This window comes from Phyllostomus discolor, chromosome 8 (genome assembly GCF_004126475.2).
Source record: "Phyllostomus discolor isolate MPI-MPIP mPhyDis1 chromosome 8, mPhyDis1.pri.v3, whole genome shotgun sequence".
Lineage (NCBI taxonomy): Eukaryota > Metazoa > Chordata > Mammalia > Chiroptera > Phyllostomidae > Phyllostomus > Phyllostomus discolor.
Genome location: NC_040910.2, coordinates 47,521,310 through 47,542,022, shown reverse-complemented (window position 1 = coordinate 47,542,022; position 20,713 = coordinate 47,521,310). Strand labels below are relative to the sequence as shown.

Sequence of the window (20,713 nt, the reverse complement as noted above, 5' to 3'; positions counted from 1 at the left end):
ACCGCGCTTGGACCGAAGAGACTACATCTCCCGGCGCACCCCGCGCCCCGAGGACCAATAGCACCTCAGGTCACAATCGCGGGGTGCTTTGGGAGCTGCACGACGTGAGCCGAGACCAGTGATGCCTCAGATCACAATCGCGAGGTGTGACGGGTGTCGTAGTTCAGGGCCAGGTCCAGCGCGCCGTAGTTACCGCTGGGAGCAAAGGGGCTGTTAGCAGAAGTTCCGCACACTTTCCATGGCCCGGGCTCGGGTCCTCCTCTGCGCGATCTGCCTGCTGCGTGTGGCGCAGGCAACCATCTACTTCCAGGAGGAGTTTCTAGACGGAGGTGAAGGGTCTACGCCCGTGGTAGCGGGGAGACGTAAATTCCTCAATTCTCTGATGCCCAACGGGTGGCCCGAGTCGCATTTGGCCCACCACCCAGATTAAATTTTCAGCCCTAACCGGTTTTGTTTCCCCCCCACAGAACGCTGGAGGAACCGATGGGTGCAATCCACTAATGACACCCAATTTGGGTATTTTAGACTCTCTTCGGGGAAATTTTACGGCCATAAAGAGAAAGACAAAGGTTAGTTTTAGGATACCTGAGAAAATTAAGCTAAATGTTAAATCCCCCATAGCAACCATTCATGGTAGGTGTGACTCACCCTAACAGCTCCTACGCACATTCACGGGTTAGGAAACTAAGGCTTGTGTAGGGTCTGGCATTATTTCTTGTTTTCTCTCTCCTTTTTTTCACTTGCCCAGAGCACCCCGTTTTGTGCGCACTGCTGAGACTCCAGGGCCTTGCCCGGAGGAGGAAAAAAAGGATATTTCTTATTTTAATTTTCATTTTAAGAAGGGAAAAAACAGAGGTAAATGCTGTCAAGCGTACAGATTTTAGGGGGTACCACAGGATGAATGTTTACATCTGTACACTCAGGTCAAGCTAGGAAAAATTTTCAGCCCCACCGAGAGGCCTCCCTTATACCCCCAACCTCCAAGTCAGTAGCGTCCTGGTTCCAAGGACAAACTCAATTCTGGCTGCTTCTCATTCCTGATGATCAGTGGTGGACAAAATACAGCTCATCTCCTGCTCGTGGTTTTGTTTGCTTATTTGTACGTCCAGCAACCTGAGAATGGTTTTTACACTTTTTAATCGCTGGGGGGAAATCGAAAGGGGAATAGTATCTTGTGACACTTAAAAATTATATAAAAGTCAATGAAATGTACAAAATTTCAATGTCCATAAAGTTTTTTAAATTTTTAAAATTTATTTTAGAGAGGCAGACATTGATTTGTTGTTCCACTTATTTATTCATTCATTGGTTGATGCTCCTATGTGCCCTGGCTGGGGATGGACCTACAACCTTGGCATATCGGAGGATGCTCTAACCAACTGAGCTACCCGGCCAGCCTAATAAAGTTTTAATGGAACACAGCCATGATCATTTGTTTGCACACGGTTCATAGCTGCTTTTGTACTGCAAAGACAGAATTGAGTAGTTGGGACAGAGACCAAATGGCTGACAAAGTGTGAAATACTCTCTGACTTTACAGAAAGTGTGCTGACTCCTAATTTAGATGAAAAATTTCCCTCTTCCCCACCTTGCATTCCACCTTTATCTTGGCCCTGTTACTCCAATGTCGCCCTCCCTGTCTGGTCTTCTTTTGTATATGCATTGCTTTATAGGTCACATGTGGACCCAAAGAGTTGGTCAAAATTCAGGCTATATGACAAGAAATGCAGTGAAAGCAAACAGGTGATTCTGTGAAGCTCGTGCAAGGATAGGGGTTTCCACTTAGAGTCACTTGGGTTTTTCCGCCATGTTTTTCTTTCCTTTAACCTGGAATCCTGAGATCTGTGCATTTCGTTCACTCCAGCACACATCCACTGAATGCAGACACAGGCAAGGTGTGAGGATACAGGTTAATTTGGCCCCTTCTGTTGCAGTCTCCTGGGCCCATGATGTAGAAGCCACTGTTGGAAAAACTAACAGGATTTAGTCAGACAGAGATGCGAGGTGGTGAGAGACCACAGGGGTGGCAGAGGAGGGTGTTAAGATATGGAGGGAGATGGTGAAGCATGTGGTCTTAGCAATGGCCTCAGTGGAAGGGGCCAAAGGAGGAGGAAGAGCTGCAAGTCCCCTGAGAAAGGGAAAGGTGAGGAAAGATGAAAGACCAACAGAGGTGTGGACGTAGGGAGTTCAGCCATGAGTTTAGGATGTATGATACAAATGCCCAGTTCATTTGTGATGACTCAGCATAGGCAGCTCCGGGGCCAGCGTATGAAGCAAGGGAGGGGAGGTTATAACAAGACCGGCTCTGTTTGTTTTCAGGTGTGTTTGATGAATTCCAGTGTAAGATACAGATTTGGTACAGAGCCTAGTGGCTACGGAGGAGGGGGTTATAGTATCGAAGTGAACACCTAAACTTATAAAACAATTATGAGATGATTCACATGACAAAGGATGGCCTCTTCATAAAAAGATGACACCCACGAGCCACTCACCGAGGGCGAGGCACATCTTTCCACCTCAGCACTCTGTCCTTCACCTGCTGTTGTGTCTCTTCAGTCTCTGTTTTAAGACAAGAATTAAGGAAAAGAGGTAGAATGCTTTGCTTTTTAATTCAGTTGCTACACAATCTTCCTTGTATATTCCCACCCCTCGGGAGATGAATGGAAACAAAATTAACCTTTCATTTATCATTAGAATGCATGTTTGTCATTCAGAATTGAAGTGCTTTTACAAGGTAAGACGTAACAGTGGTATATCAGATACAGAGCCTCTGAGTGCATCAAACCGAAGCTCTGTGGCATCAGAGAACCCATTGGTGGTGTGTGCGTGGTGTGTTACTGCACAAATGAGCTATGGGCGCTGGATGGATGTGAACGGTTAGAAGGTTTATTATTGGGAGAAGGGGAGAGACAGTCATTTAATTCCTTGCATCACTGTCGTTCCTAATCTTTCATGAGTGTTTTTTTGTTTGAAGGTCTGCAAACCACTCAAAACAGCCGATTCTATGCCATCTCTGCACGGTTCAAACCGTTTAGCAATAAAGGGAAGACACTGGTCATTCAGTACACAGTGAAACACGAGCAGAAGATGGACTGTGGAGGGGGCTACATTAAGATCTTCCCTGCAGATGTGGATCAGAAGAACCTGAGCGGAAAGTCCCCGTACTATATTATGTTCGGTGAGTTCAGGGAGTCCGGTGCAGCCATTTCCAGTGACTTTGCAAACCCTTCCACTTTGTAGGATCCTTAGACCAAGATTGCTAAAATAGTAGTATTGAGTGTACCTGACCAAAGGCTTTTAGTACAGTTAAATCTATTTAATATTATAAAAAGGGAACCATACCATTCTGTTATGCTTTTGAGAAAGTTATTTATTTAACATTAATGTAGACAAAAGTATTCTGAATATACCAGGAGTCAGAAAGCCTTGCCCAGGGACCAGATCAGCCCATAGCCTGTGTCTGCTATGGCCTGTGGGCTGAGAGTGGGTTTTAACATTTTTGAATTATTGAAAAAATCTTAAGAAGGATTGATTATATTTTGGACCCATGAAAATGATGCAAAACTCAAATTTCAGTGTCCGAGTGAAGTTTTATTGGAATGCAGCCTCACTCAGTTGATTTGCATTTGTCTAGAGCTGCTTTCAAACAGCAACAGCAGAGTTGAGTCATTGTAACAGAGACCATGTGGTGCCCAAAGGCAAAGATATTTACTGTCTTGCTCCTTACAGAAAAAGCTTGCCAACTTTGGAATCCATTAAATATCTCTTGACACCAGGGGAACTTGATTAAAATTTGTGCTGGGCCCTGGCTGGTGTGACTCAGTGGATTGAGTGCCAGACTGCAAACCAAAAGGTCACCAGTTCTGTTCCCAGTCAGGGCATGTGCCTGGGTTGTGGGCCAGGTCCCCAGATGACAGGTAAACCGATTGATGTATTTCTTACACATCCGTGTTTCTCTCCCTCTCTCCCTCCCTTTCCCTCTCTCTAAAAGCAAGTAAATAAAATATTTAAAACATCTATAAAGAAATAAAATCTGTGCTGGAATGAGAAGAGACCACATTGGGCTATGGGAACTAGACAGAATTTAAGTGTGTGGATCAAAAAGCTTTATGAGTGAAGAGGATTCTGGGAAGATGGCAGAATAGGAAGCACCAGGAATCTGTCTCCCCACTTAGACAACAATTGTACTGGCAGAGTCTGCCAGATTTAAATATTTTGGAACTCTGGAATCTGTGGAAGGATTGCAACTTCCAGGGGGAGCCTGGGAGGGTTCATTTCTGTCCACTTCAGCCTTCAGCACAGTAGCATCTACCCATCTCCCACCCCGAACCACAGACAGCTGGGCAAGTGTTCCAGGAGCAGCTTACACGTAGTGTGCAGGAGCCAGGGTGGGCAAAAAGGACTCCGTCCTCCGAATACCAGGGTTCTGAGCTCTGATCACTGATTGCTGCTTCTGGTCACAAAGGTGCAGACACAGTGATGGGCAGTTGTGGTACCTCCCCTCACTGTGGTAACCCTCTCACCATCCAGCCAAATAAAGGGCCAACTGGGGATCCCTTCTCCCCTGCTGTCATTTTTTACCTTTCTTTTCCTTAGGAAGCCAGACATTAAAGACTAAGACATTAAAAACAAAAACAAAACTGTAGCCATGGCCAGGTAGCTCAGTTGGTTAGATTATCATCCCAATACATCAAGGTTATGGGTTTGATCCCCAGTCAGGCCACATACAAGAATCAACCAGTGGATGCATATATAAGTGGAACAACAAATCTGTTGTATCTGTTTCTCTCTCTCTCTCCCTCTCTCTCTCTCTCCCCTTTCTCTCTAAAAATTAGTACATAATTTTTTTAAAAAATTACTTTAGAAAAAACAATCTGCAGGGAAAATTACAAATTGATCACACATGTTCAGGGAAAGACTGAGAAATGACCTGAGAAAATCTTAAGTTTACACCCTTGGCACAGAGACAGCCTACAAAACATCAATAATAATTAAAACACACACACACAATATAACATCAAACCCTGGGGAAGGATTAGAGTCTCATTTCCAGAGCTACCACATGATTAGATTCAAATGTGCCGTGCTCAACAAATACCCGCATGGCATACAAACCAACAGGAAAGTGTCGTTCATTGAAATAAAAAAAATAACATCAACTGTTCCAGAAAAAGACCTGATGGCAGATCTATTATACAAAGACTTAAATAACTGAAAATTGCAAAAACAAAAAAACACAAGAAAACTAAAAGGTGTGGATAAAGTTAAGAAAATAATATGTGAGCAAATGGAAATAACAAAAGGATATAGAAAGCTTAAAAAGAAATTCTGGAGCTGAAAAGTATAACTGAAATAAAAAAAATCACTAGAGGGGAGTCAAAGGCAGATTGAACAGACAAAAGAAAGAATCAGCAAACTTGAAGGTGAGACAATGGACATGACCACGGCTGAGAAGCAGAAAGAAAAAGAATGGAGAAAAGTGAGCAGAGTCTATGGGGCCACTGGACACTATCAAACAGACCAACATGTATTGTGGGAGTCTCAGGAGGAGAAGAGAGAGGAAAGGGGGCAGAGAGAAAATACTTGGAAAAAATAATGGTTGAAAACTTCCCAAATATGATGAAATACATAAATGTAAACATCCAAGAAGCTCAAGGAACTGTAAGTAAGGTGAATCTGAAGAAACCCACACTGTGACACATAATATAGTCAAATTTTCAAAAGATAAAGACATGAGTCATCACATCCAAGGGATTCTGAATAAGATTATGGGCAGGTTTCTGAACAGGAACTTTGGAGGCCAGAAAACAGTGGGCTGATATATCCAAAGTGCTAAAAGAAACTGTCAGCCAAGAATTATATCTGCCAAAACTGTCCTTCAAAAGTGTGAGAGAAAGTAAGACATTCCCAAGTACACAAAAGCTGAGGGAGTTCACGACCATTAGACTTGCCTTGCAAGAAATGCTCAAGGGAGTCCTACAAGGTGAAATGAAAGGACACCAGACAGTAACCAATCCTCAAACTTTTCCAAAAAATTCAAGTGGAGGATAGACTTTCTAACTCATTCTATGAAGCCAACATTGCTCTGATACGAAAATCAGACAAAGACACTGTAAGAAAAAGAGCTTTCATAAATATTGAGGCAAAAATCCTCAACCAAATACTAGTAAAGGGAACTCAGCAGAACATTAAAAGGGTTATATGTAGACCATGACCTGCCAGCATTCATTCTTGGACTGCAAGGATAGTGTGACACACTAACATCGGTCAAATGTTAATACTGCCACATCAACAGAATGAAGCAGGGGGAAAGCACGATCCTTACAACTGATGCAGAAAAAGCATTTGATAAAATTCAACACCCTCTTATGATAAAAACCCTCAACAAACTAGGAAACTACCTCAACATAATAAAAGTCATGTGAAAAACCCACAGCAAACATCATACTCAATGGTGACAGAATGAAAGTGTTTCCTATTAAGATTAGGAACAAGACAAGGATATTGTTCTCTTTCACCACTTGTATTCAACACAGTGCTGAAAGTTCTGGTCTGAGCATTTGGACAAAAAAAAGAAATAAAGGCATCCCAACTAGGAAGGAAGGAGAAAAATTCAGATGATATAATTCTATATGTAGAAAACCTTAAAGATTGTACCAAAAAAACCTATTAAAACTAATGAATAAATTCAGCAAAGTAGCAGGATACAAAGTCAACATACAAAAAATGTCGCATTTCTATAGATGATGAATAATAATCTGAAAAAGAAATTATAAAAACAGTTCCATTTACCATAGCATCCAAAGGAGTAAAATACTTAAGAATTAGTATAAGTACAGAAGCAAAAGTCTTGTAAAATGAAAACTACAGAATATTACTGAAAGAAATTAAATAAATGGAAACACATTCCACGTTTATGGATTGGAAGATTTAATACTGTTAAGATGTCAACCCTGCCCAAAATGATCTACAGATTCAATCCAATCCCTATCAAAATTCCAGGCATTTTTTGTTGCAGAAATAGAAAAACTAATCCTAAAATTCATATGGAATCTCAAGAGACTCAATAGCCAAAACAATCTTGAAAACCTGGAAGACTCAGCCCATGTCCATGGACAGATGAATGGATAGACAAAATGTGGTGCATTCTTACATTGGACTATCACTCAGCCTTAAAAAGGAAGGAAATTCTAATGCATGCTACAACAAGAGTGAATCTTGAAGGCATTAGTCTATGTGAAAGAAAGAAGTCACCAAAGATCACCTATTTTTCCCTGGTTGGTGTGGCCCAGTGGATTGAGCGCTGGCCTGCAAAGTGAGAGGTTGCCAGTTCAATTCCCAGTCAGGGCATGTGCCTGGGTTGCAGGCCAGATCCCCATCTGGGGGCATGTGAGAGGCAACCTATCAATGTATCTGTTGCACATTGATGTTTCTCTCTTTCTCCTTCCCCTCCCCTCTTCTAAAAGTAAATAAATAAAATCTTTTTTAAAAGACCACATATTTGATTATTCCATTTATACAGTTACTTAGATTAGTCAAGGTCATAGAGACAAAACGTGGAATGGTAGGTGCCAGGGCATGAGGAAGAGGGGCAAATGTAGAGTTAGTGTTTAATGGGTATTGAGTTTCCATTTTACAAAATGAAAAGAGTGGTGGAGATAGAATAGTGGCGACGGTTGCACAACAGTGTGAATGTATTTGGTACCACTGAACTGTATACTTAAAAATGGTCACAATGGTAAATCTAATGTGTTTTACCACAATGAAGTGAAAAAATACATGAAAATGAATTTTTTAAATAACCACCCACAATCCAAATTTGGGGACTCATTCTTTAAAATTCTTTTCCCTCATCTGACACATTCGTCTTGCAGAATGTTTCTTCCTCGTAGTTTTACCATACTTATCTCTGAACTTACCATGGTCAGCATCAGGCTGTAAATGCCTGGGTGTTCTGGACTTCTATTTATATGCACAGCTGGTCATCGTGTCATTGTAGGCATAGAAGGAATATTACATATTCTTTATATTTTCTTAGATACCAGATTAGTTATTAGCTTTAGATAGAACTCTGCTCTGTCCTTTGGGAGAGCAAGGTGACTTCTCCAAGGCCACAGCGTGGGATGGGTCTCGTTTCCGCAGACTGCAGTCCCTGGCGCCCCTCCCAGAGTCCTGTCTCCTCTGCAGTGCCTTGCATTTACTCTGGAATTTAAAATGTGGAGTGGTAAAAGTCTTTATTTTGTTGTCAAAAGAAATGGAAATGTCTTGGTTTCGGTTTTGTTATTCTCTTTAAATGGATGGCAGACAGAGCTGGCAAAATATATGGCCTGTTGAATTAGAGCTGATTTCACAAACAATTGATTTAGCTAGGCTTGGTAAGCGAAATATCTGCCAAAATACTGTATTAAAATATAAATAGCATGTCTGCTCTATCTGAGTTGTGAAACAGCATACTTGGGAGTTAAGAAAATGAAATTTTTATGAAAAAATGTAATAAAAACATAAACAATAATAAAAATAAAATAAAATAAATTCTGTATTATTTTTGCTTTTAACTTAAAATCAGTTTCATCGTACTCTAACCCACTCTGTCACTGTTGGAACACTTCTCTGTGGTGGCTCAGCTGTAGCCTTTGCTATGAGAGCCGCTTGCTGAAGCTTGTGGTGTTGAAGGGTGGCGAGAACGACACTTTACTGGGCCTTGGCCAGGGCCCTTCTGCAGGCGACCTCAGAGTGTGCATGCAGCCCTAGGAATGAGGGAGCACAGCCCCCACTTTGCAAATGAGAAAACTGACACTTGGAATCGTTACACTACATGTCCAAAGTCAGGTCAGCCTGTCTTCAAAGTCTGTCTACCCTATTTCCTCAAAAAAAAAATCCATTATGTATATAAATATTTTATGATTGCTGTTAACAGAAAATGTCCAGATTTTCAGGGTGTGTTCTTAAGTTTAATATTAAAAGCATGTAAGTGTTTAGGAATAGAGTGGGAATTTCTAAGGAAAAATAAATTTCATGCTTCAATTCTGAGGCAATAGACTTTCATGCACATAATTCACATCATTTTTGTTTTAAAAATTGAACTGGAATGTGTTCCAGGGAAAACAAAAGAGGAAATTACATAAACACACGTCCTCTGAGAACTCAGCTGGGAGACAGACGTGTTGTTCTTTGTCAGTCCCTCAGGACGCCACTTCCAAGTTCATTGTCTCATCTACTCTGGCAAACTGATAACATTCTTTAATTACATGCAGCCTGAATCTCTCATTTATTCCAGAGGTTCATATTGTGAGTTCTAGAGAAGATCGCAGTCATCGGCTTGTTTACACAGGGTTGCCTCACAGAATCCCCAGGGCGGGTGCAGGCCGGGGTCAGTGGCAGAATGCAATCTGAGACAGACAGCTGGGTGCTTTAGCACCTTCCTAAGGCTGAAGGTCAGTAAAGCCATAGTAAGGGAATCAACAAAGTTTTGATGAATTTTCTAGGTTCCTTCTGCAAACCTTGTTTTGTATATTCAGAAGTCCTTAGTCTCCATCAGGGAATGTAGTGTACCACGACATTCCAGTTCCTGGGTGAGCGAAACTAAACCATGTGCCAATTGTTTTTGATTTTTAATTTAATTTAATTTTATAATTTGATTTTGAGAGCACATTTAATAAAATTTGTCACAGTGAAACAAGGAAGGACTTAGGACAGAAGCAGCAGCAGGAGAGATCCTAGGTGGGGCTGCTGTCAGCTCACTGGAAAGCCAGAGGAAAGGGGCCTTGGAGACAGGCTCTGGGGGTTAGCCCAGGACGAGCTGCCATCGCCCATTGCTCCCCTGGTTGCAGGTCTTTCATGGGGTTCCTACAGTTTAGGGGGTGCATGCCTATGGCAGGAAGAAGATGGGGATGGGAAAGGCACAGGAGTGCTCCCAGGAAGGCGAGTGCACTGAGCCCTGTGCCAACTAAAAAATCGATAACTTTTCAATAGGACTCTCTAGATTTCACAGTTCATTAAAACCTAACTACTAATCACAGTCTCTCTTTTGCTAACAATTTGGGGTGGGTTATCATTAAAAATGTGTGTGTTGCCTTGGGGCATAACATTAACAGCAACAAGCATTGAATTTTAAACACATTTAATTGGCAAAATAGATTTGTGAAGTCAAGTTTAACACTGAGGCAGGGGAGGCTGCATAGTTGCAACTATGTTTCAACATAGCGAATGAGAGCTGGGGTCAGATCCGGTCAGCCCAGCTCCAAAGGCCTCACCTGGGCACAGGTACACTGGTCAGAGCTTCAGAGCAAGGGCCCCAGACTCAGGCAGCATGTCTGAGAGGCTTATTAGGCTCTTACACCTTCCTTTTCTTACTCAGTGTTGGTTTACAGTTGAGTCCAAAGTGGCTGCGGCGAACAGAGAAGTAACCTGACCTGAGACGGTATCACTGCCCATTTAGTATCTCCATGCACAGATCTGATTATTCCTGGACACGTGAGCTTCCTGTGCCTTGAATATTACTTCAGGACAACGGGTGGGGTATCCCATGGCGACGCAAGGAAATGGAGAGCAGCTAATGGTTTTTTGTTTCCTTTTTTTACAGGACCTGATATTTGTGGATTTGATATCAAGAAAGTTCATGTTATTTTACAATTCAAGAATCAGTATCACTCAAACAAGAAACCTATCAGGTGTAAGGTAAATAGTTCTGTATGCAAATCAGTGATTGTGTTAACTCTTGTCAGATCATAACATAAGTTTAGAGAAAATAGTTTTGATCTTAAAATATTCAAGTGAGCCAGGGATGGGTCTTGGCGAACATGTCTCTGTCCCTGCTCTCCAGTTCAACAGGCCCATTAGAGACACTTGCCCATTACTGCGGTCTGGTTTCCAGAGTTTTTCCCCATCAGGAGGGCACACCCACTTTTTACTGTGAGCCATGACATCCATTTATAATTTGCCCCATCAGGGTACAGCATGATGGTCCATTTTAGCTATTCCCATCATTGCTAGGAATAAAATATTCCTGATTTCATTCCTTTCTTCCTGAAAACCAACCTGAAGAAATTAATCTTCAGAATACCAAAACACTTAGAAATAGGAATATTTCTAAAATGAAAGCATAACCTCTTACCTTTTAACCCAGGGATATCTGTGAAAATGAGTCTTTAGGTCTTGGGGCCCGCTCCATAGTGCAATGGCCCGGCCTGGGGCTTCTCCAAAGAGGCAGCTTGTGTTAAGTCCCTGGCACGTGGACCTGTGGAGGGGAGGTATGTTCCCCAATGTCCCCCCTCATTTGACTGTGAGCACCAGGCAGCAAAGACCACTCCCCTGAGGCAGATCCAGGGCCTAGAGCTCTGGCGTCATAGGCCTCTGTGAATCTGGATGAATCTGGGCAGGAGGCCCCAGTGCATTTCAAGATCACTGACAGTGTGGAGTGGAAGCCCCTGTAACTGCCCCTTTTCAGTCCTAACCCTAGCAGGGGCAACAGACCTCTTCACAACCACCTCCCCTGTGCTTCTCCATTGGCAGCACAGCCCCTCTTGGGGTCCCACCCACTGCTGTTGTGGGTCACTGGGATTGTGAGCTTCTCTCTCCACATGTGCACCTTGGCCTGACAGCCTTCCCATGGAGCAATGGGAAACTCACAATCCAAGTCTTCCTCCCCCCACTTAGTGTTTGAACCAACGGGCAGGTCTTTACAATTGCTTCCCAAGAAGTTGTTCAGTTTTGCACGTCAGTTTGTGGCACGGACACTATAGAGGCTGTGAGGTCCAGCCCAGATCAGGCCTGGGAGGCACAGGCCTCCAGCCCCTGAGAGACACCGCAGGCTGATGACTCCCTCTGGGGTATGCTGCTGTTTCTGCAACCTGTTAAAAAGTGAGACACATCTGCTGAAGGAGCACTGATTCGCAGCAGCTAGTCAGCATTCTGGGCTTCCTGATGAAGAGTACCATTACTTTCATGGGGGTTCTGATTCATTCTGCAATGCTGGAAAGAAAGGGCGAGACCCCTCTCCTGCAGGCAGTGAACAGCCCTCAAGGGGTGTGATCTGCATGTTAGAAAAATAGTCCAGATGTTCTGGAGAGGGTGGGTGGAGGGACAGTGTGATCAATAGGCAGGGAGATGGGTGAGATTGTCAGCCCAAGGCTCTGGTGGAATTAAGACCACGGGAGTCCCACCTACTGATATTGTGGGTTTTGACAGATAATCCAGGAGTGGGGTCCAGAGGACTTTGTGATGTTCAGAATGGGCATACTGAGGATGTGGACGATGACCCTCAGCAGCATTGCTATTAATCAGGATGAAAAACAGGCCAAACAGGGAACCAGGGAAGACTGGGGAGGTGTGTTTGAACAGTTGGGTATGAAATCCTGGCAGGCATCCAGGCAGAGGTCTCAATCAGTTGTTGGACACTGGGGTCTGAAGCTCAGGCTGATGGTTGGGATTAAAGATGCCTTTTCACGCCGTTTGCATATATGTGGGAGTGGATGTGATCCCCAGGAGGCTCTGCTCTGGTAGCCAAATCCTGGGGGTCCCCAGCAATGGGGCCAGGGAGCCTAAAATCTAAATTAGGAAAGGGAGCTGAGAGAAAGGCCAGCAGAGAGCAGGGGCAGAGCATTGGGTGAAGCGGGTGCTCAGCTGTCCCACCAAGCGAACTGTAGTGTTGGTCCTGGACAGAGCCATTTGTTTCTGTGTGGACAGCAGTGGCCTGCCCAGCAGGGCAGAGCAGACAGGAACTGAAGAGGCCTTTAGCTTTGGCTCTTGGCGGGTAGAGAACCCTCCTAACACAGACCCTGTGAGGTGCTGGGGCAGTGGCTCCTAAACCTGGGCAGGGCCAGTATCCCTGGGGGGCCTGTGAAAGTGACTGGAGGTCCTCCAGGTTCTGATGCAGCAGGTCAGGGTCACCTGGGGACGCAATGCTGATGCAGTGGGGCCAAAGTTTGAGAACTCCTGCTGGCGTACACGCTGCAGAAGCCCCCTCTGCTGCTGTCATGTCCTGGGCACCCTCAGCCTCACCAGGCCCCCACCACCCACCTCCCACCACTCCTTAATTGCATCTTTGTTAAATGCTTTCCTTGTGTCCAGCCCAGGGCTTTAACCATGACCCAGAGAGACACTGGGCCTGCCCCTCATGGAGCTTCGAGTGTTGGACAGCTCAGAGCATCAGGAGGTTCTCTCCTGTGTGAGAAAGAGAGTGGACTTCATTTGGAATCTTTCAGAGTATAGAGCAGGGAGTTGTTTTACACATAACTTTTCACAAATAGCTGCATTGTCCCATGGTAATACCTACCGCCCATCATAACTGCCTGTGGGGTTATAGTGGGAGCCGGTACCTTTGCATAGAAGGGAGTCAGCCACTCAAGAGAAGCCTGCCAGCAACTGTGTTCTTCAAGGGGGTGAGTCTTCTGTAGGACACCCTGTTACAGTCCAGGCAACCCCCATTTCCAGAACCTCTCTTCTTGCTGTTGATAACAAATCTTTTTGACTGATGGTAACGAACTGCATGTTTAGACCTGCCTTGAAACATCTTTTTGTTATCCTTTTTCTCCCCTAAAATATGCAGGTTGATGGCTTTACACACCTCTACACGCTGATCTTAAGACCAGATCTCACCTACGAAGTGAAAATTGATGGCCAGACGATTGAATCTGGCAGTGTTGAGTATGACTGGAACTTAACTTCACTGAAGAAGTTGGAAAAGTCTCCAGCAGGGTCCAAGGAGAAGGAGGACAAACCCCAGGTGTGGATTTTGCCCAGACAACTCTAGAAAGTGTGCAAGCGAACTTTGTGAGTATGGGCATACTGAGGTCCTGCATAATTGCTGCATGGCTGGCGGTCATGATGACAATGTTCTCATGACAAGAATGCTCTCTCCAGCGTGCATGCACTGAGACCAGCTCTGGATCTGCCTGCCTCAAGGTGTTGTGAAGGAGGTTTATAATATTTGCGACCAGAGCAAGTTGCATTTTTTATTTAAAGATTTTACTTATTTTTAGACAGAGGGGAAGGGAGGCAGAAAGAGAGAGGGAAACATCAATGTGTGGTTGCCTCTCTAGCATCCCCTACTGGGGTCCTGGCCCACAACCCAGGCATGTGCCCTGACTGAGAATTGAACCAGCAACCCTTTGGTTCACAGGCCAGAGCTCAATCCACTGAACCACACCAGCCAGGGTGTGTTTATTCTTTTTAAACAAAGTTAAATTCATCAGCAACCTTTTAAAATGTTATTCTGCATTTGTACATGAAGTATTTTTGGAACTGCACACTGTGACTGATGACCAACATCGGTGAACATAGCAGTTATGTACGAGTGTCCTGGGGCTGCTGTAGCAAAGCAGCATGAAGTAGATGTCTTAAAGGATGAAAATGTATTCTCTTTTTTGTTGTTTTTAGATTATATTTATTTATTTTTAGATAAAGGAGAAGGGAGGGAGAAATAGAGGGAGAGAAACACCAATGTGTAGTAGCCTCTTGGGTACCCTGTATTGGGGACCTGGCCTGCAACCCAGGCATGTGCCCTGACTGGGATTCAAACCAGTTACCCTTTGATTCAAAGGTCGGCACTCAATCCACTGAGCAACACCAGCCAGGGATATTCTCTTACAGTTCTTCTTGAAGCCAGAGTTAGAAAGCAATGTGTCAGCAGGGCCACCACACTCCCTCTGAAGGCTCTCGGGGAGGATCCTTCCTCTATGTTCTTCCAGCTGTCTGTTGCCTTTAGGCATTCCTTAGCTGGTAGACACATCACTCCTGTATCTGGCTTCATTTCTATATGGCCTTCTCCTCTTCTTGTGTCTTTTCTATCTTATAAAGACATTTACGGTCCACCTGACTAATTCAGTTGATCTGCTTCAAGCAGAGCGCAATCCCAGATCCCCAGCTTTAGGACACAGACAAATCTTTTTGGGAACTACCGACTATAGCTACTTTTCTTTTTCAGTCTAAGATTCTTTATTGCTGTAACATTTTGTTTTGAACATCATACACTCACTGCACCAAAACATGCACCGTTTGTCTGAAGACAGTTATCTGTGTCATAACTAGAGTACTGGGCTGATGTTTACAGTTTCCAACAACTTACAACGTATTAGTTGCGTTGCTATCTAATAATCAAATACTTCATCGCAGACTGAACATAATTATTAAATCGAAATGGCATCCTGTTTAGACTATTATTTGGCAATCCATTTTATCCACAGATAATTGAAAGTTAAGTTCCATGAATTTGGAATCCATGGTGTGCAATCAATAAGAATGACTTCAGATTAGGATAAATCCCCAGTCATATAAGGTTTTCCCATTATTTCTTAAGGGGAAAAAAGCAGTTTTTCCCTCCCTTTCTTACCTTAAAAACAAACCAGAAAACAGAGTTTTCACCTGGAAAGAGTAGTTACTCTAGACAAGGCACAGAATGGCAGAGAAGCACTACAGTCTCATCCCTTCCCCAGCTGTCTGGGCGGGGACAGGTGCCCACGGGAGACCAATCATTTTTTCAGAAGCTCCTTTCTGAACTGGCTGTGTTTTATCCCTGTGCTTAGTTGCCTGTGAGCTCCTGAACAAATTAGTTCATTGTGGTGTTAGGATCTGGTAACCCACAATTCTACCAGGCAGCCTGCTACTCAGAATGGATTGTAACCATTTTCTGGATCCTAACGCAGCAGAGGCTCACCATCGCCATCCAGGGTCTGGGTGGAAAGCAGGAGAGGTGACTAACCCCCAGGTGTGGATTGCTGAGAAGTGGGCAACACTCTGTATGGATTACGGAGTATCATGAAAACACCGTTAAGTGAAAAACATTTACAATTTCTCAGTTCTAAAAGAGAAAACACCATTGTGCATGACTTTGACGCTTTTATATATGTTTGAATATTAATCCATAACAACTGTTTCTCATCCATTCATTTATTTAACAACTGTTCTTTCAATACCTACTATGCCATGTACATGTGTATATATAAGCATGTATATATAAGTATATACATGTGTATATATGTACTTTTATATATTATTCATAGACGTATGCATATAAATGTGTATATGCATGTGTGTATATGTATTATATATGTGTGTTACATGAGTGTTTGTATGTCTATAAAAGGACTCAGTAATAATTTCTTTTTTCATGCTACCCAGGTAAATGTTGGGACCTTTCTTAGTTGTCCAGCCACTCCCTGGGATAGTCCCTGTGTGACTGATGTAGGACAGACTTAACCTAACCATCAGTGAATGTGCAGCCCCCTTTCCTACCACTGCTTGTTGTCCATCGGTTCACCTTTAGCTGCTGTTTCAGGTTTTCCACATTGCCAGCTCACTCAGCAGCATGGGGAGAGGGCTGCAGTCCCATGGGCTGGGGTTGGGGGTTTGGAGAGAACACCCTGCCAGTGCCTGGCCCTGAGACCCTCGGTGGGATCTGAACACTGAGTGCTCAGCCCTGTAACCACCAAACTGAGAAGGAAATGAGAAAATAGCAACCTAGCTCACAGGCCTGGCTGTCTCCTGGTAGCTAAGAACTGCCTTTCTCAAATCTGAGAATCTATTTTTTTTCCTTACACATATTTTAAGGACTGGGAGAAGCATTTTCTGGATGCCAGTGCCAGCAAGCCAAGCGACTGGAACCACGAGCTGGACGGGGACTGGCAGGCATCGATGCTGCAGAAGCCTCCGTACCAGGTGCGGGCATCTTTTTCCTGGGATGCTTTCAGACTGCCCCTCCCCTGTTGCATCACTGGGGACCACCAAATACGGTTTGTTGTTGCAGGATGATCTGAAACCGGAAGGTATAGATAAGAACATTTGGCTCCATCAAAAGATGAAAAACACCAAGTATTTGCTGGAATACGACCTCTCAGAATTTGAGAACATTGGTGCCATCGGGCTGGAGCTTTGGCAGGTCACTGTTTTTTGTTTGTTTGTTTGTTTGTTTGTTTTTGGTGGGAGGAGAAAGAGAGAGAGAGAGAGAGAGAGAGGGAGAGAGAGAGATGGAAACATCCATTTGTTGTTCCATTTATTTATGCGTTCATTAGTCGATCCTTGTTTGTGCCCTGACTGGGGTCAACCCACAACCTTGGCTCACTGGGACCACACTCTGAGTGACTGAATGCCTGGTCAGGGGAGGTCACTGGGTTTTAAATTTGCTTTAGTTTAATAACTCTGAACTTCAGCCTACACTTCTTCTTTTTTTAAGATTTTGTTTATTTATTTTTAGAGAGAGGGGAAGGGAGGGAGGAAGAGAGGGAGAGAAACATCAGTGTGTGGTTGCCTCTCTCATTCCCCCTACTGGGGACCTGGCCCGCAACCCAGGCCTGTGTCCTGCCTAGGAAATGAACTGTTGACCCTTTGGTTCTCAGGCCAGCGCTCAATCCACTGATCCACACCTGCCAGGGCCAATCTAAACTTCTTAATTCACATAGCTGGCATTCCGTAGCTCCTGTTGTGTGCCTGGCACCCATACCTGGACCTGAGATGTATAGCTATGGTCAAAACAGATGACCTCCCATCTTCTGGGCACTTCCTGTCTACCTCTCTACCCCCTGGGAATTGGTCAGTCCTCTGTCCAGAGCTGATCCCAATGCAGCAGATCCCGATGCAGCAGATGGAGCTTGAGATTCTGCATGCCCACCAGGCGCCCAGGTGGTGCTGATGCTGCCAGTCCATGGCCCGCACACTGCACAGTGATGCTCTCAAGCTCTAGTTCCCAAACATCGCTGAGTGCTCAAGGCATTGGGGCACTCTTCAGGCAGCTCCCGGACCATTTAAACCAGTAGCCCTGAGGCTGAGATCAGGCATCAGGAGTTTCAAAAATGTTCTTGGTGATCCCAATAGGCAGCCAGGCATGAGAACCAGTGCCCTGGAGGGGAATGGGCTTTCTAGAAATGGGTTTAAGCATGTGCTGCCTTGGAGAGCTAATCACTGCCACAGTACAGAGCAAATACAATTGTTTCTTGATGGAAAGTTGTTACATTTCTCACATCAGTAAAGAAGGCCTTATTTTCATCCACAGGTGAGATCTGGAACCATCTTTGATAACTTCCTGATCACAGATGATGAAGAGTATGCTGAGAAATTTGGCAAGGCCACCTGGGGCGAAACGAAGGTACAATGAATGCAATGAGCTTTTCTTTTGTTATTTCTTTATTTCTGCACTTAAGTCTAATACATAAGAAAGGGCTTGATAAACTTTTACTAGTGAGCACTCCACCCAGATCAAGACACAATGCTAGCAGAGTTTTGGGAGTCTCCTCACACCCCCTCCCAGCGGACACTCTTCCCCAGAGGAACCACTATTCTATCACCATGGATCAATTTGACCTCCTTTTGAAAGTCATATAGATGGAGCTATATAATATTTACTCATTTAGGCAGTGTTGTGAGATGCATTTGTATTATCACATGCAGCAGTAGCTCATTCTTCCAGTAAGAATATTCCAGAAGGTATGTATCCATTCTCTGTCAATGCAGCTTTGGGCAGCTCCCAGCTTGTGGCCTCATGCATAAAGCTGTTACCGTCATTCCCATACGTGTCTTTCAGTGAACACAAGCGCAGGAGTGGACAGGCTGGGTAACAAGATCCCTCCCAGCCAAACAGTTTTCAGTGTGTCGTCCAATTTTACATTCCCTGGATTTTCTCATTTAGGCTCCAAGGCCTCCTTTTATTGCCCATTCACTGGTCAGCTGGTCAAAAGACAGGGACCCATGTACTCTGGGAACAGAAAGAAGGGGGTGTATTCATTCCCTGGCACTTCCATAACAAATTACCACAAACTGGCTGGCTTAAAACAACGTAAATTTGCCCTGGCTGGTGTAGTTCAGTGGATTGAGTGCAGACCTGTGAACCAAAGGGTCGCTGGTTCCATTCCCAGTCAGGGCACATGCCTGGGTTGTGGGCCAGGTCCCCAGTAGGGGGCGCATGACAGGCAACCACGCATTGGTAATTTTTCTCCCTCTCTTCCCCTCTCTAAAAGTAAATAGATAAAAATCTAAAGAAAAACACACACACCAACAATAGAAATTTATCCCCTCACAGTTCTGGAGGCCAGAAGTCCAAAATCAGTATCAAGTGGCTGAAATCAAGGTATTGGCAGGGCCGCACTCCCTCTTGAGAATCTAGGGGAAGCTCCTTTGCTTGCCTCACCCAGCTCCTGGTGGCTTCTGGTGTTCCTTGGTTTATGGCCACATCACTCTAACTTCTGCCTCTGTCTTGAAGCGGGCTTCTCCTCTTCTGTGTGTTTCAAACCTCTCTTTCAAGGACAGTTATGATGGAATTTAGGGCCCACCTGATAATCAAGAATAATCTCAACATAATTAATTTAACCCCATTTACAAAGACCTTTTCTCCACATAAGGTCACTTCGGCAGGTTCCAGGGGTTAGGACCTGGTAGCCTGGGAGCTCTTCTTTAGCCGCCCGGCCTGGAGTGGAGGCTTTCAGAAGGCAGGTGCAGGTGGCACACTGATGCCCGGCCATCCCCCAGGCAGCATAATCCCCGGGCCCCTGGGTCTCTGTTTCTTTCTGCAGGGCCCAGAAAAGGAGATGGATGCCATCCAAGCCAAGGAGGAAATGAAGAAGGCCCGTGAGGAGGATGAGGAGGAGCTGCTGATGGGCAAGTTTGATGGAAAAGCAAACAACTTCAGAAGATTTCACAGGAAGGATGAACTTTAGTCACCCCCCTCCAGATGAAGGTGACTGGTAAACCTTCTTTCTACTTTAATATATATTTAAAAACTCAACTGTCTACAAATGTGGTGATTTGTCCAGTTTTCTTGGAGAAATGTTCCTACGCTTCTTGGTGGTTTTCTCAAGCCCCGCCCCCCATGCACAAGATGTTTCCTCTGTACAAACCTGAGGGCTGGAAGCCAGAGGCAGGGGAGAGGCTGTCTAAAAACCTGATGCTCTTATCTTTTTTTTCTTTTTACAAAAAGATTTTATTAATTTTTTATTTAGAGAGAGAGGGAAAGGGAGGGAGAAAGGGAGAGAAGCATTGTAGGTATCCACCCTGTCCAGGGACTGAACCGGGGACCCAGGCATGTGCCCTGACCGGAAATGGAACTGGCGACCTTTCACTTTGTGGAATGACGCTCAACCCACTGACCCACACGGGTCAGGGCCTAATGCTCTTTTCTTAACCCTCAAAATGTTTTATGAATAAAAGTTGGTAAAACTTATTTTGAAAAAGGGGAAATGATGCCTTATTTCTTCAGTTTGTAAATTACTAATAACACGAGAAAATTTTCCAATATGAAATATTAAAAAAAATATATTTTTAAAATTTATTTTTTAGAGACAGGGAGGAAGGCAGAAAGAGGGATAGAAACACAGATAGGCTGCCTCTTGCAGGCATCCTGAAGGGGGACTGAACCGTAACCTAGGCATGTGCCCTGATCCAGAATTGAGCCCAGGACCTTTCGCTTTGTGGGACAATGCCAAACCAACAGAGCCTTACCCACCAGGGTTTCAATATGAAATCTTCACACAATGCCCTCAGCCTGAAAAGGTGCTGTGTGCTCTGCTGGTGCCCTGGCTGTTTTGGAGAATCTGAGCCTCACGCACAGACTTTCGAAGTGCCGTGAAGAGGCTGGTGTTCTTTCCCCTCCTGCTCTGCAACCCACTTCCGTGCCCCTTGTTCTCTCTAAGACAGACGAATGAAATTCATTTTCTTAAGTGAAAATAGTGATTACTTCTCCATTTAATGTTTTTCTTTCAAAACAAATAATTTGCTTTTTTTAAAAAAAGTC

The 20,713-nt window shown here is 44.3% G+C and overlaps 1 protein-coding gene across 1 annotated transcript; it reads left to right on the top strand.

The window, feature by feature from the left end:
* Positions 1 to 145: 145 nt before the first annotated feature.
* Positions 146 to 19,708, top strand: CALR3 (calreticulin 3). The gene is made up of 9 exons (XM_028520868.2): positions 146 to 329; positions 468 to 569; positions 2,975 to 3,178; positions 10,583 to 10,677; positions 13,547 to 13,723; positions 16,546 to 16,653; positions 16,742 to 16,873; positions 17,984 to 18,076; positions 19,497 to 19,708. The coding sequence occupies exons 1-9, from the start codon at positions 239 to 241 to the stop codon at positions 19,638 to 19,640; spliced, it is 1,146 nt and encodes a 381-aa protein (XP_028376669.1). The 5' UTR covers positions 146 to 238; the 3' UTR covers positions 19,641 to 19,708.
* The last annotated feature ends 1,005 nt before the right edge of the window (positions 19,709 to 20,713 follow it).